Below are 14,340 nucleotides of genomic sequence, written 5' to 3' on the forward strand. Positions count from 1 at the left end.
ACAAATACCCGAATTTTGAAATGACTTGCAGGCCCTCAGAGCAGTGGTGGGTAGGGGGTGGGCATTTGTCACAGAAAGAAAAGGTCTTTACCCACAGGTCACTGGACTCATTTCTTGAAAACCGTCACCCGGCACAGCCCATGCAGGAAAAATGTTCCCCAGAGGTACACCAGGAACGCTGTGGTTTTTTAGCTGAGCAGGGTGTTTCACGTAGTTAACAGATGCTGGGAAAGGAACACGTTTGCATTTATCATTTTTGTGTTTTATGATCACCTCTGGGTTACCAGGAATGGAACCTCCAAATTATAGCCTGGTGCCCACAAGACAGCAGCGTTTGGTGTAGGAGGCTTGACCTTGGAACCAGCTGGGGCCGGGGGTCTGAGGCTGCCCCCACCATATTCCGCAGCCTCCATCACCAGAACAGTCCACATCCCATACGAAGTGGTAGGAAATTGAGAGGAGGTGGTGGTGGGGTAGAGCTCCCCGTGTTTTCTCCAGGGTCCTACCTGGGCTCTTCCCATCTGCTCCTGGCCCCCTGTGCTGCCTGCTGGCACTGGGCACGCCTCCCCCCCCCCTTTATGACCCAGGGCTCCCACATCCCAGCTCCAATTATACCACTGTCCTCCAGGTTCAGACAAGGAGGGCGCCAGGCCACAGAGCAGGGGAGAAGTGGAAGTACCCGCTTCTAAGGGCATCCTCATTGCGAAGGTGACCATGAGAGCCCCAGAGGCGGCAGGCTGAGTGCCCTGAGATCCATCCCAGGAGGAACGTGGGCCAGCGCTACCGCTGGAGGCTCTGGCCAGGGCGCCTAGTCCGCAGATGTCCTGGAAAGCTCAGCTCTTTCTGTGCTCCCCCTGTGTGACGCCTGGCCTGGTCACATCCGCTCTCCAAGCCTGTAGGGTAGAAGACCATGGCCCTCCTTCAAAGGTCGTGGGGAGGATGAAAGCAAATGAAACCTGTGAGTCCTTAGGCAGGAATGATGGGGCAAAGGCAGCAGGAGCGGGTAGAGGGCCAGGGGGCCACTGCCTGGGGCACCCACCTGCGAGGGGCCGGAAGGGGCCCCTGTGACATGAGCTGGCAACTCCCCCAGGGGGAACGTTTGATAAGCGCTTGAAGGGGGAGTGGCCCCAAGGAGCAGGCATAGCCCCTACTCTGCGTCCCTTCTGTCTGTAGGAGGTGTGAGCCCGGCGGGGGGGGGGGGGGGGGTGGGCAGACCAGGGAAGCTCCCGCTGCCTCATGGTTCCTCCCTCTGCATCTGTACTCAGCAAGGCCCAGCTGTTCCTCTAATATCTGAACGCACTGGACAAACGTTGAAAGGGTCTTGGTTTGACCGATAGCCTGTCTAGGACCTCCTTGTGTCAAGGAGCCCCTCTGACACCCCTTCCCTCAGGGCCTGCTTGAAAGCAGGTGGTGGGATTTCCCTGGTGGTGCAGTAGTTAAGAATCCAGCTGCCAATGCAGGGGACACGGGTTCGATCCCTGGTCTGGGAAGATCCCACATGCCGCGGAGCAACTAAGCCCGTGCGCCACAATTACTGAAGCCCTCGGGCCCTAGAGCCCGTGCTCCGCAACAAGAGAAGCCACCGCAATGAGAAGCCCGTGCACTGCAATGAAGGGTAGCCCCCGCTCGCCGCAACTAGAGAGGAAGCCCACGTGCAGCGACGAAGACCCAATGCAGCCAAAATAAAAAAAAAATCAGGTAGTGGCATTTTCTCCAATGAATCATGTGACTCGTGATATAAATTCTTGCCCGTTTTCTTCTTTAGAACGGTGCCCAGTTCACTAAAGGTATTGAACACATGGTGGGTGGATGGATGGATGGATGGAGACGGGCTGGTGATGGCGCGTACTGCTCTCTGGTCTGCTTCGGTGACAGTAAATATCATGATAACTATCACGCATTGAGCCCTGACTCTTTGAGCTTTGAAGGGTTTTAGTCACATGACTCATGTGATCCTCCCAACAACCCTATCAGGCAGGCACTGTGGTTTGAAGGCTTAGGAAGCTGAGGCACAGAGAGGGCAAGGAAGTTGCCTGAGGTCACAGCCGGTTCACAGCACCGCGGATGACAACCGAAACCTGGTTCCGTCTACCCAAACCAACCAGTCTCTGCGGGCCCCGTGCAGCAGGCCTGGCCCACTTGGAGTTCCCTTGTGGGAGAACCAGCTGGGCCAGGGCAGAGGCTCGGCTACAGGACACCTAGGTCAAGTCCCTGCATGTCAACTGGCTGGGCGCCTCTGGCAGGACTTCCTTGGGCTTCAGTTTCTGCCCTTGTGAAGAATGGAACCATGGGACCCCGAGGTCCTTCCTCAAGGAGTTGAGAACTGCTGTGCCTCCCCAGTCCCTGCCCCATTTGGAGGTATCTGTGCAGAGAGGTGGGGCCAGCTCCGTGGGGAGGTCTGGGTGGCCGCCTGGCAGGCTGAGCTCTGGGACCAGCTGAGAGCCGGGCCACCCAGACCCACTCTCTGACTGACGGGGACTTGGGAGCAAATGCCCGACCACACCTTTCTGTGGGGAACTTGACGGAGAGCTTCCTGAAGAGGCCGAGTGGAGGCAGGGGTGCTCCCATGTTGGATGGACTGCTGCCCGGGGTGATGGCCCAGAGGTGCCAGGTGCTGGGGGTCAGCACCCTCTCTCCTTCCCTCCATCCTTCTCTTCCTTTAGACAACTGGTACCCGTGGAGTGCCCACTCCGTGCCAGGCCCTATGAAAGGCACTGAGAAGAATAATAACAGGCTGATAACATCAAAGACATTTACTGATCTCAACTCCTGCTGGGGCACAGCATGCATCAGCTCGTGGCATCCTGAGAAGTATCCTGAGAGGCAGGGACTGCTAACGCTCTAGCGATGCACACGGAGGAGAAGCCAGGCTCCCCACCAGGCGGTCAGATGCCCGGGCCTCCCACCCCTAGTGGCCTGCCTCTGCTCTAGCCAGGACTAAGCACCTGAATTTGTTTGTTTTTTTATTTTTTTATACAACAGGTTCTTATTAGTTATCCATTTTATACATATTAGTGTATATATGTCAATCCCAATCTCCCAATTCATCACACCGTCATCTCCCCCCCACCCGCCATTCCCCCCCTTGGTGTCCATACCTTTGTTCTCTACATCTGTGTCTCCATTCCTGCCCTGCAAACCGGTTCATCTGTACCATTTTTCTAGGTTCCACATATATGCGTTAATATACGATATTTGTTCTTCTTTCTGACTTATTTCACTCTGTATGAGTCTCTAGATCCACCCACGTCTCTACAAATGACCCAATTTCGTTTCTTTCTATGGCTGAGTAATATTCCATTGTATATATGTACCACATCTTTATCCATTCATCTGTCGATGGGCATTTAGGTTGCTTCCATGACCTGGCTATTGTAAATAGTGCTGCAGTGACCATTGGGGTGCATGTGTCATTTTGAATTATGGTTTTCTCTGGGTATATGCCCAGTAGTGGGCTTGCTGGGTCATATGGTAATTCTATTTTTAATTTTCTAAGGAACCTCCATACTGTTCTCCATAGTGGCTGTATCAATTTACATTCCCACCAACAGTAAGCACCTGAATTTAATGCTCTCAGCCATGGTGGATCCTTCACTCAGCCACTTCATGGATGAGGCCCTGATGCCCACAGAGGGGAAGGGACTCGCTCAGGGCTGCACTGCTGAGAGCAGAGCTGGGTAGAGAACAGGGCACCTGCTCCTCCTAGTCTCCTTCCGTCATCACATCCACTTGTGTTCTGGGCAAAAGGCTCCAGGGGACAGGCATTGGAGCTGGAAAGCTGCAGGACAGCCACCCAGCCAGGCCTTCTGGGTTTCTAGGGTACGTGGGGATTTGTCCGACCGGCCTTGCCCATGGCTGGCTCTGCAGGACTTCGGGTCTCCCCCGGAGCCGCTGTCCTCTGGCCTCTCTGCTCCTGGCCCCTCTGCTCGGCCCCTCCTGGCCGAGCCCTAGACCTAGAGTTGGGAGCGCAAGCCTCGCCGGGGCGGGTGGGCGAGTCCTGCCGCCCGCGCCCCCCGCCTCAGTCTCCCTCTGCGGACTGGGGAAGGAGGGAAGTTGACCCTTTGCAGATGCACGACTCAACAAGAGCTGCACCAAGCTTGCTTCTCACTCGGCCGCCCGCCTCGCCACTCGCGGGATCCTGAGAGCCGTCGCCAGCCAGGCCGCCAGCCGGCCCCGGTGGACAACTCCGCAGAGACCCACGAGTGACTGCGGGAGGCCGCAGCGGCGTCGCCCGCCTGCGCATGCGCGGGCCGCGCAGCCTGCCGGGACTGTAGTCCGTCCCTGCGGGGGTCGGGGCGTGAAGGTGGAGCGGCGGGGGCGCGACGCCTACACTTCCCAGGGTGCGCCCCGCCCGCAAAGCGGCGGGGGGCGGGCGAAGGGCGGGGCCGCGGGGCGGGGCGGGGTCTGCGGGGCGGGGCGGGGAGGGGCGGACGCGCCGCGGAGCTGCGGCGGCGCTGCGGGCAGGCGGGCGCAGACAGGCGGGCAGGCGGCCGCGCGGCCCTTCGCGCCGGTAGGCGCGGCACCTGCGGGCAGAAGCATCGGCTGCGCAGAGCCCAGACGACCCGACTCCGAGCTGCCGCTGAGATGAGCGCAGGTGAGTGTGGGGACCGAGGGACCCGCGCGTCCCCGAGCTGGGTCGCGGCGCCGCGAGGGCTGGGGTGGCTGCACCTGCAGACTGGGGGTCTGCTCCAGCCAACTTCTGCTTCAGGGTCTTGCAGTCCCGAGGGTCCAGCGCGCAGCCCCCTGTCCCTGCGCCCCAGGCGGTGAGCTTGGCAGCGCGCACTGGGGACCCTTTCCCCGCGCGGCGCCGGGGTGACTGCGCTGGGCTGTCTGGAAGGCGCCACTGCTTTGCTTCTCCCTGGCGTCCGGGGTCGCCACAGGCTGCAGGAGGCGGCCAGGGTCCAGCGAGGGAGCACGGGACCAATGTAGACCCTGCCACGGAGAGGTGTGGTGACATGGGGCCTTTGCGTCAGGGGCCGCCGCCCTTGTGCGGCTCCAGCAGCCCCTGGGTGGGCGGCCGTCAGGCCGACGCCCGACGCCCTGGGCTGGCCCGGGTCAAACTTGGGGTCGCGGAGCCCGCAGGTGTGTGCGACCCGCCCGGACGTGCGCGCGTCCTCTCTGCGGCCCCTCACCCCTGCGTATCCCCACAGCTGGCGCTGGCGACGCACTCGCTGGGTCTAACAGCCTCTGTGTGGCGCTGAAAAATCCCACGTCGCCACAAGCCAGCTGCGCCTAGTGCGCTTGGGGAAACTGAGGCCTAGAGCCGGGGGCCTTGGCTCCTGGAGAGAGTCTGGAGTGACCAGAGCCCCTTTTCGAGAGCCTTCTGGGGCTCGCCACTAGGCTGAGGGCTTCTCCCTACGTTCCCTGGCAGGGAGGGGCCGTCACCCCATTTTTCAGGGTGCGACCAAGACTCACCAGACTTGAGTCACTTGCTCAGCTCACGCAGCTGGGCCAGGTTTCGGACTCCTGTGCTCTTCCCTGAGCCTGTCTGGCCGCAGACTGCAGTATGGCTTCTGGCCATGGTGCAGAAAACAGTGGGGACAGCTGTTTTTCCGGGGGGGCTGGGGAGGACTGGGGAGGCAGTGTGCCTTTAGTGAGCACTTACTGTGTGCTCTCTGCTTGGGGGGTGTGCTTCCAGGGACCAACCCCTCCCAGGGGGAAACAGTTCCCTCCCCCTCCTAGGTGAGGAAGGAGGGACCACATGGGCGGTGGGAATTGGGAAAGCGGCCGGGAGCAAGTGGCAGGCCCTAGGAGGCAGAATTCTCTAGAAGAGGATTTCTGAAATGGCCAACCTGTTCTCTGGAGGTGCCTGGGGAGCGGGGCACCCCAAGACTTCACAGAACCTCCATTTATCTGCATTTATCTAATGGCAGGTGGGGGTAATGGCAGGGTGCACACAGGGGAATTTTAGGCTTTCCATGACCATAATTGATACCTCTGGTCTCTCCTGTAATCAGGGGGAGCCCCGGAAGAAGCACTGGCCTTTCCCCCTCCTCATGTGTGGTTGTCCTGGGAGAAGGCGTACGTGGGCACCAGGGCCCTGGGGGATCATGGGCGGAAAGAACAAGGAGGCTGGGGTTTGAATCACAGCGCCCACCTGCTAGTCGCGGACAGATCGTGGCCCCTTCTGGAGCTTGGCTTCCTGATGTGTAAAAGCAATATTGCTGCTTCCCTGGAGGGGATAAGGTAGGAGTGGGAAGCCCCCCATGCAGTAGGTCCTCCCTCGGTAGCTTGTAAGGGTCAATAGACCTCAGCCTTGCTGAGTTAACCGAGCCCTTCGGAACTGGCAGTGGGCATGCTCTCCCCTCGACCTGTCGCTCACAGCCCAGCTGATGATTTGCAAGGCAGTAGTTTTCACCCACAGCCGTGGTGGGGGAGAGCAGATGGTGGTCCCTTGTGCAGGGCTCTCGGGCTCTAACGTCTGGCCACTGTGCACATCTGGCAGGTCAGGGGCTTCCATCATCAACAAGGTCAGGTCCCCTGACGGCCCTCCCCAGGGAAGGCTGGCATCACCCCCAGAGCTTGGCGCCAGCCAGTAGGTGTGGCTGGGATCACGTGGTCCAGTCTCCGGCTGCCCAGGCGAGCCGATGGTCAGACTCTGAGGCAACCTGTACAAGCACCCCGGGTGGGAGGCTCCCCTTTCCTTTATGCCATCGGGGCCGCAGGCGTATCTTCCTTTAGTCCGATAACCCAGGGCGCCTTTGAGGTGGCTCTGGGGTTGGCATCAAGGGCTCATGCAGTTGCCTCCATGTGTTGTTGCACAGTCATTTCGAGTGGCCAGGGAAATTGTTCAAGTGGCAGCATGGTGAGGTAGAAGGAGCTGGCGTTCTGCATCAGATAAGTTCACTAGCTGTGCTTGATTCACTGTTACCCCCGCCTCGGTTTCCCCACTGTGTGCAGGGAACGCCTTTGGCTCTGTGTACAATGCTGGCCCACACTTGGCGGGACCCAGGAGATGATGGTGAGTCTCGTGGTGGCTTCCTAACATCACAGCCCAGGTGGTCACAGCAGGGCAAGGCGGGGCAGAGGAAAGAACCTGAGCTGGGAGGGGCTCCGGCGCCAGCTCTTCCCCCGTCGGGTCCGTGCTCTCCTGGAGCCTGCATGTCCTCCCCGGGGCAGCTGCAGGCCTGGTGGGTAGGATTTCCCCAGGTGGTCAGAGGTTCGTGGGGGACTGTGTTAGTCTTCCAGGACCGCCATAACAAAGTAACCACAGACCGTGCAGCTTAAACAGCAGAAATTTATCTTCTCACACTTCTGGAGGCTGGAAGTCTGACATCAAGGTGTGGGCAGGATTGGTTTCTTCTGAGGCCTCGCTCCTGGCCATGTAGACGGCCGCCTCCTCCCTGTGTCCTCACATGATCTTCCCTCTGTGTGTATCTGTGTCCTTATTTCTTTTTTATAAGGACACCAGTCATCTTGGATTATGGTGGGGGGGATGCAGGCCCCAAACAGGAGTGCAGGGCCAGGTGGAGAGCTGGGTGGCCGGCTCAGCCCTCTTCTGTACCTGTGGCTGCTGTGTTAGGGTCACGGAGCTGGAAGGGGCCTGGGGGATGCTCCAGTCCAAAGCCACCTACCCACACAGAGGGGAAACCGAGGGCTGGGGAAGGAAAGGCAGCCCTCCGGGGGCCAGGAGGGTGTGTGGCAGACAGCCTGAGACCCGGTCCCCTGCTCTGGTTGGCTCAGCCCCGGCATTTGGAGCAGAGAGACACATTTCTAATCCAAGTGTGGGCTCTGCTGTCACCACAGACGTTCACCACGGCGTTCCTGACAGCAGCAGAAAGTTAGAAACCAGCTACGTGTGGGGGGGAGCGATGGGATACTAGCCATGCGATTGTTCAGCCACTCGACAGAGGTTTACGAAACGCCTGCTACGTGCCCAGCACTGCTCCGGGCCCGGGGCTCAGCCGTGGATGAGAACAAACGGCATCTGTATCCTCCTGAAACCTGTCCTCTGGGGGTGGCGGGAACATTCTAGTTAACTGTATGACAGGGGTTTCTCATGCTAGGAGAACGTGCTTAAGAAGAGCTTAATTTAGACAGCAGCTGAGGACAAGATTGTATATCTTATATGACTGCAACTTTACAAGACAGTGGAGGAGAGCAGACTAAGGGAAGTAGGTCAAGCCGTGCACGGCGTCCTCCTGGTGGAGGTGGCAAACGAGCCTCTGCTCCCCCCTCTGCGTCTCTATACTGCCCGTCACTTTCCCCAGTTTTCTTCACTGTGTGCGCCTGTCTTTTGCAATGAGAAATCAACTGAGACGAGAGGGTGTTGCTTCCAGGTCTAAGGCGGCCGCGTGCTGCTTCCGGAGTCTGTGACTTGGTGAGAGGTCGGACGGTTCCATCCGCGGGGCCACTGTCCTTAGCTCGGGTGGGGGTCTCCCAGATGGCAGGTAACGACACGGGTGCCCGTTTTCCGTGTGTGACTCCATCTGGATTAGGTGTGGCCAAAGAGAAATCATCCTGACCCAGAAATTCATCCGAAATGGCATCTGCAAAGGGTGGCCGTTGCCCAGGAACCAACGGCACGCTCTTTCACTCAGCCTGGGCATTCTGGTCTCCGAACTGTGGGTCCCTCACGTCCAGGGTCACTTCCTAACCCGCCACCCGAGACCCTTCGATTCTTTATGGTTTCCGTCCAGGAGGTAGTTTGGGGGTAGATGGCATATTCTCTAGACCCAAAGCCCTGACTTTGGTGAACTCTTGGACCGTCCAGTCTTACCGTCCCAGAAAAGGGAGTGGGACCCTCCCTCTGGAGAAGTCGCCTGTCAGACCCCCGGACCGTCCAGAGCATCGTCTGCATTGTGGGAGAGCTGTGAGCTGGTGAGAGGGAAGCAGCAAGTCTGGTGGTGAAGGGAGCGGGCGGGGAGGTGTCTGGCCTCTGGACGGGCCTCTCCTGCCGCCGGGCCTCAAGGCCAGGCCAGCTGCCGGGACGCTGAGCTGCTCGCCGGATGCCTGACCCCAGAGCCCCGGCTCCGCACAGACACGGGCGCTTCCTTGGCCTCAGATCCCAGCTCTGCCACCTGCCAGCACAGGATCGTGGAACCTCTCTGAGCTTCTGTTGCCGCCTCTTCTGGGGTCTGCGTGGCGCCCAAGGGTGCTGAGTGCGTGGCACGCGGAGGAGCTCGGAAATCAGTTAAAATAGTCGCAGCAGGAAAACTCGGGTGGTGTTCGGACGGCAGCGTGTATTTCTTGAAGGTGATCGCGTGGTCTCGCAAGCTGCCGTGGGGACCGGTCAGATGTGCGCCCAGCCCGCCGGCCGCCCGAGCAGCGGGCCTCGGGCCGCTAGGACGCGAGGCACAGCAACCTGAGTGCTGCGTCTTTGTTTACTCGGGGCTGTTTCCATTGCCAAGGTCTCTAGGGTGTCGGGCAGCACCCTACTTCAGTGTCACGCAGCCTCGGCTTGTGGGGTGCTCCCTTGGGGCCCATGCCGGGACCAGATGCTCCTGGGACCTTTCTCAGGGCCGCTGGAGTGTCCCCACCTACAGATGGGGAAACAGATGCCTGGGCGGGCCCGTCAGGTGCCTGGCTTCACTTCATGACGTTTGCAAATGCCAGAGCTGCATTTGAACGCTTTTCTGCCCCTGCATGTATTAGCTGGTTACAATGGTAACTTTGTAACGTGTGGCCGAGGATGGGTAAGGTTTGACCCACTGGGGGCATCACGATGACGCTTTCCAGTGTGAGTGGAAACGCTTTCCAGTTACAACCCATCTCCTCCCCTGAGCCGAGAAGCGTGTTCCCATTTACAGGCGTGGCGCCTGCCCGCATAGCCAGGAAGGCAGAGCCAGCCCCAGCCCTGCTCTGTCTGCCCCCAAGCGTGTGCTCTTGGCCTCCAGCGGGGGCTCCTGTCTGGGGTCATGGCGTGGCCCCGGGGATCCACCCGGGGATGGACAGCTCGGACCGTGAGAGAGTTTCACCGCGTCAAGTCCCCATGCCCCCCTGTAACCTTGACCCCTGGCCCCAGTTCTTCCCTCTGCTGGGCCCTTGTGGCCTTCCGGAGCTGGAAGGCAGTATTCATGGCCGTCCCAGGCCCCTCCAGCCCCAGCTCAGCCCTCCAGCGTCAACCAGCCCCGTCAGTGCCTGAGCTCCTTGGACCCTCAGCCCCACCTGCCGGACCTCTGTGTGACCTCGGGTGAGCCGGCTTCCCTCTCTGGGCCTCAGGGTACCTGTCTGTAAAAACAGGGACTGCTGCCATCCTCAGGGGTGGGACTGGCTTCCTTCTGACAACCCTGTTCCCCCACTGCCCCAGAGAGATCGTCTGGCTTTGAGGCTCGGCCACCGTTTCAGGGAAACACGCCACGTGAGCCCGGAGGTCTCCGAGCACCCCTCTGTGCCACGTAGGCCCCATCTGACAATATCGCAGCAGGAAGCACTTTGCCCTTTACGCGAGGGTCCCAGTGTACGGGGGTTTCTCCGCAGCCTGTCAGGGAAGCGGCATCTATGGATGTCTGACGGATATCCAAGCCAGGAGAACATCTGAGTGCGTGTCCGCAGGAAGGCCTGGGGTGGGTGGAAGGTGTGCTTTGAGTTCTGTGATGCTCACTTTGCCTTAGACTCAGCCAACAGCGAGCCCTGCGGGTGCCTCCTGCCCTCGGGGAGGCTGCCGGGCTGGGGGGGGAGCCAGGCCCACGTTAAACGGGTCCTGGTGCAAAATGACGGACTGGGGGGTTCACGCACCGTGTTGCCTTGGCTGAAGTTTCCTAAGCAGCCAGGCAGGTGGTCTCGATACCCAGGTGGCTTTGGGGTCAGAACACCTGGGCTCCGGTATGGTCCAGCCTCCGTCTGGTCGGGGCCACCTCTGTTCCCAGTCACCAGGTTGCGTAACTCACTGCTCTTTGCCTTGGTTTCCCCGCCTGTCAGGTGGAGATAATAGCGCCCGCTTTACAGGACTGTTCATGGGCTGTGGTGTCAAGGGCCTGGGGTGGTTTTTATCATAGCTGGACACACTGTCCAGGGCTCGGGGCAAAGCCCGCAGGTTCCACCGTGGCATCAGTTGACATCGTCAGCTGGCTCACAGCTCTTCCTCCATTGCTGGTTCTCCTCCCTCCCCCGCCTAGCCCGCCGGTCCTGTTCACACCCCCTGACCCGTCCCCGAGGGCCGGGAGAAGCCCAGTCCCCGGACAGCTGCCCGCTCCCAGGTTCTTAGCGGTGTCTGGGTTGCCTCGGAGCCTCACCACCCGCACGGCGACTCCGCCTGGCCCCCTGCACGTAGCGGGCACGCTGGCTGTCCTGGGGCTTGAGTTTCCTCACGTGCAGAACAAGGGGTTGGAGAGGCGAGCCAGCAACCCGATTCCAGCCAGCACGCCAAGAAGCCACCGCTCAGTGTCACTGCAGGGCGCGCGCGTGGGGCTGTCCCTGCTGGGCGTCTGTCCTCGGGGCTGGGCTGGGCTGAGCTGTGTGGATCCCACCCCACCCCGTGTCCGCACAGGCTGCCTTGTGACAGGTGCTGCGTGAACACCCGGAGCTTGGGTCCCGCTTCGCGCTCAGCCTTCTCGTCTGTTTGCCCTCATCCCGGGTCGAGGGCCCACAGTCAGGCCTCTCTCCGACCTTCTGCTCTGACCTTCTGCTTCTGCTCGGACGTCCGTGGCCCCAGGGTCTTGCTGGAAAATGACATCTCCAAGGGCCCGGTTGGCGCTGCAGTTGGGCATGAAGTTCCAAGAAGGAAGGATTGCGGGGACCACCCCGCGGACCCCGTATCAGTTTGGCAGCCCTGCAGCTGTCTCCATTCATGTTCCGAGAGACGGGGATGTGAGTGCAGGTGAACCAGGGGACACTGGGGCCTTTGTCCTCCTGGGCAGAGGGCTGGTCCTGGAATTGCGCACCCCCCCCCCGCCCCCCAGCCACCGCACTATACAACTGTCCACCGCCACCCGGGGGAGCCTAGAGGCGGGATGGAGGCGGGCAGCACTGTGCAGCCGCAGCGCCCACAGCGGCCCCCACGGGCCCCAGTACGGTCCAACCTCCGTCTGGTCAGAGCCACCTCTGTTCCCAGCCACCAGCCGCCTCTTGAGGGCTCACAGCTGTTCTGGAAAAGCTTGCTCACTCGGTTTGTTGAACGCCTGCTGTGCGCAGAGCACTGTCCTGAAATTCCTCCTCCGTCTCCACACCTCCCCCGGAACCCAAGACGCCCAGGACCCTTTCCTCCACTCCTTTAGGGCCCTCCCTCATCAGGACCGTGGGCAGCAGGCGGAGCCAGGGGCTCCTGCCGAGGACTTGTGCCTGGTCCTGCCTGCTGTGTGACCTGGGGCTAGACACTGCCCCTCTCTGAGTTGCCTCATCTCAGACTGAACAACGGCCCCCCCAAGATGTCCCTGTCCTCATGCCCGGACCCGGTGGGTGTGTCCCCTACATGGCAGAAGGGACCTCGAGGATGTGACTAAGTTAGAGAGCTCGCAGTGGGGCTCAGGTGATGCGGTGGGGTCCATGCCATCGAGGAGGAGGGGGCAGGAGGGTCAGAGAAGAGGGGCTGTGGTGGCGGAAGCAGAGGTCAGAGAGGAGAGAAGACGCGGCCCTGCTGGCTTTGCAGACGCGGGAAGGCGCCCCGAGCCGGGGAAGGCGGGCGGCCCCGTTTTGCCAACTGCACGTTGTTCCGGAGCTGCGTGATGGGCTGTGGTGTCACACGCAGCCGGGCCTCTTCCTACTCAGGCTGCCTCTGCCTCCAAAGGCTTTAATGAGCACCTGGGGGGCCAAGGAGGAGACAGTAGCACGGAGAACTGGCCGCCCCAGGCTGCGGCCTTACACCCGGGGCGGGGGATCCCCGCCGGGCTCAGGACGCGCCGGGCGCACGCGCGTGGCTGCACCCCTGCTGAGTGGGGCGTGGGGAACCCTCGTAACTATTCTGAGTGTCACTCCTGGTAGTTTGCAGTTTACTGGTAAGGAAACCGAGGCTGGACAGCAGGGGTGTGTCCGGTAACCTGGCAGCCGGGATTCTAGCCTGGCCAGTTGCCTGGTCCAAAACCCGCATGGCCTCTTGCTGAAACAACCCCCCCGGCCTCCGGTCGGCTTCCCGCTCCCGTTCCCCGAGTGAACACCTGACCCGTGGAGCTCTGAATCGTCCACACCTGCCGGTTCTGCGGCCACACTCTCTGCCAGCTCAGGTGGCCCAGTCTCCCCCCCGGACGGGGCGCAGTCTGATACCCCCGGCGTGCGGGGACCCAGGCGGGGTGAGGCTGTGCGAGACCCGTGCGCTCGCGCAGGAGTGCGACCCAGGTAGGCAGGGAGGTGGCGAAGGGTCAGCAGACCGTCCAGTGTGGCTGGAGTGAGCCAGCCGCACGGGAGGGGCCGTCCGGATGGGTGAGCGGGTGTGCGCCCAACGGCGGGCCCGGGGCCTCGACACGGCCAACGCCTGCGGCCCTGAGCATCCCTGCTGCTGCCGTGATGGCGCCGCGTTGACTCGAGGCCCCGGGGGCCTCTGTGACACACTTCTCGCGGGCCTTCCTGCTGCTCTTGCTGTCCTTCGGCTCTGAGACCGGCCTCGTCTGCCAGGCGCTTGGAGGGTAATTGTGGAGTGCAGGGTTTCAAGCATCGGTTCCCTTGAACACACCTCCGACGTGCCGCGGAAATCAGGAAACGTGATATGTGTGCAGAAGCCCAGCGTCCAGCCAGGTGCCTCCCTGGCTGCCTGGGACGGGCGTGGGACGGGCGTGGGGTGCAGAGCAGGGCTGTGTGCTGAGGATGAAGGGTGGCCCTGCCAGGGCCGCCTCTGGAATCCTTGGGCAGGTCTCCCCGCCCTCCCGACCCCGCCAGACCTCAGTGTTGCTTTCGCTGCTCTTCCCTTCCAGCCCTCTCCTCCCGCCGACTCATTCTGTCCCCTCTGGCCAGGCTGGGCCCCTCTGCAGCCCTGCGAGGCCCGGGGCTGCCACATGAGAGCTTTATTCTGCCCCTGCCGCGGCTGACCCTTCCTTTCCTCCATTGGCACCCATCTCCCGACCTGACACCCCAAATTCCTTCTCTGAGAGCAGCTCACTGGGGCACAACGGAGCAGCCGGCCAGCAGCCTTTGAAGGAGCTACAGGGAATTAAAATAGCTGGCGGCAGCACACACGCCGAGCCCCGCAGTGAGCCCCTTGGGGAGGCGCTCTGCAGCGCACGGCGAGGTTTTCTGACAGCCCATGCTGTTGGTGAGGGAATGGGGCTGGCGAAGGAGGGGTCAGCCTCCGTCACTGGGGCGTCCCGTAGGAGGGGGGCTGCTGGAATGGAGCACCGTAAACCTCGGGGCTTAAAACAACAGCAGCTTATCCTCTCACAGTTCTGGAGGCCCGAGGTCCAAAATCCATGTCACTGGGCTGAAGTCAAGGTGTCGGCAGGGCTGCGCTTCCTCCAGAGCTTCTGGAAAGAATCC

General features: G+C 61.2%; 1 protein-coding gene across 10 annotated transcripts in view; it reads left to right on the forward strand.

Moving 5' to 3' along the window:
• The first annotated feature begins 4,437 nt into the window (after nucleotides 1–4,437).
• The window catches only part of ABLIM2 (actin binding LIM protein family member 2), a 138,065-nt gene continuing 128,162 nt past the window's right edge, over nucleotides 4,438–14,340 (forward strand). For all 10 annotated transcript variants that reach the window (XR_012331844.1, XR_012331840.1, XR_012331845.1 and 7 more), the window contains exon 1: nucleotides 4,438–4,594. Coding sequence is in view for 2 of the 10 variants with exons in the window: in XM_033856635.2 (XP_033712526.1) it covers nucleotides 4,585–4,594 (10 nt within the window). In the remaining 8 variants the exon portion in view is untranslated. The remainder of the gene's footprint in view (nucleotides 4,595–14,340) is intronic.

The sequence above is a fragment of the Tursiops truncatus genome, chromosome 5 (genome assembly GCF_011762595.2).
Source record: "Tursiops truncatus isolate mTurTru1 chromosome 5, mTurTru1.mat.Y, whole genome shotgun sequence".
Lineage (NCBI taxonomy): Eukaryota > Metazoa > Chordata > Mammalia > Artiodactyla > Delphinidae > Tursiops > Tursiops truncatus.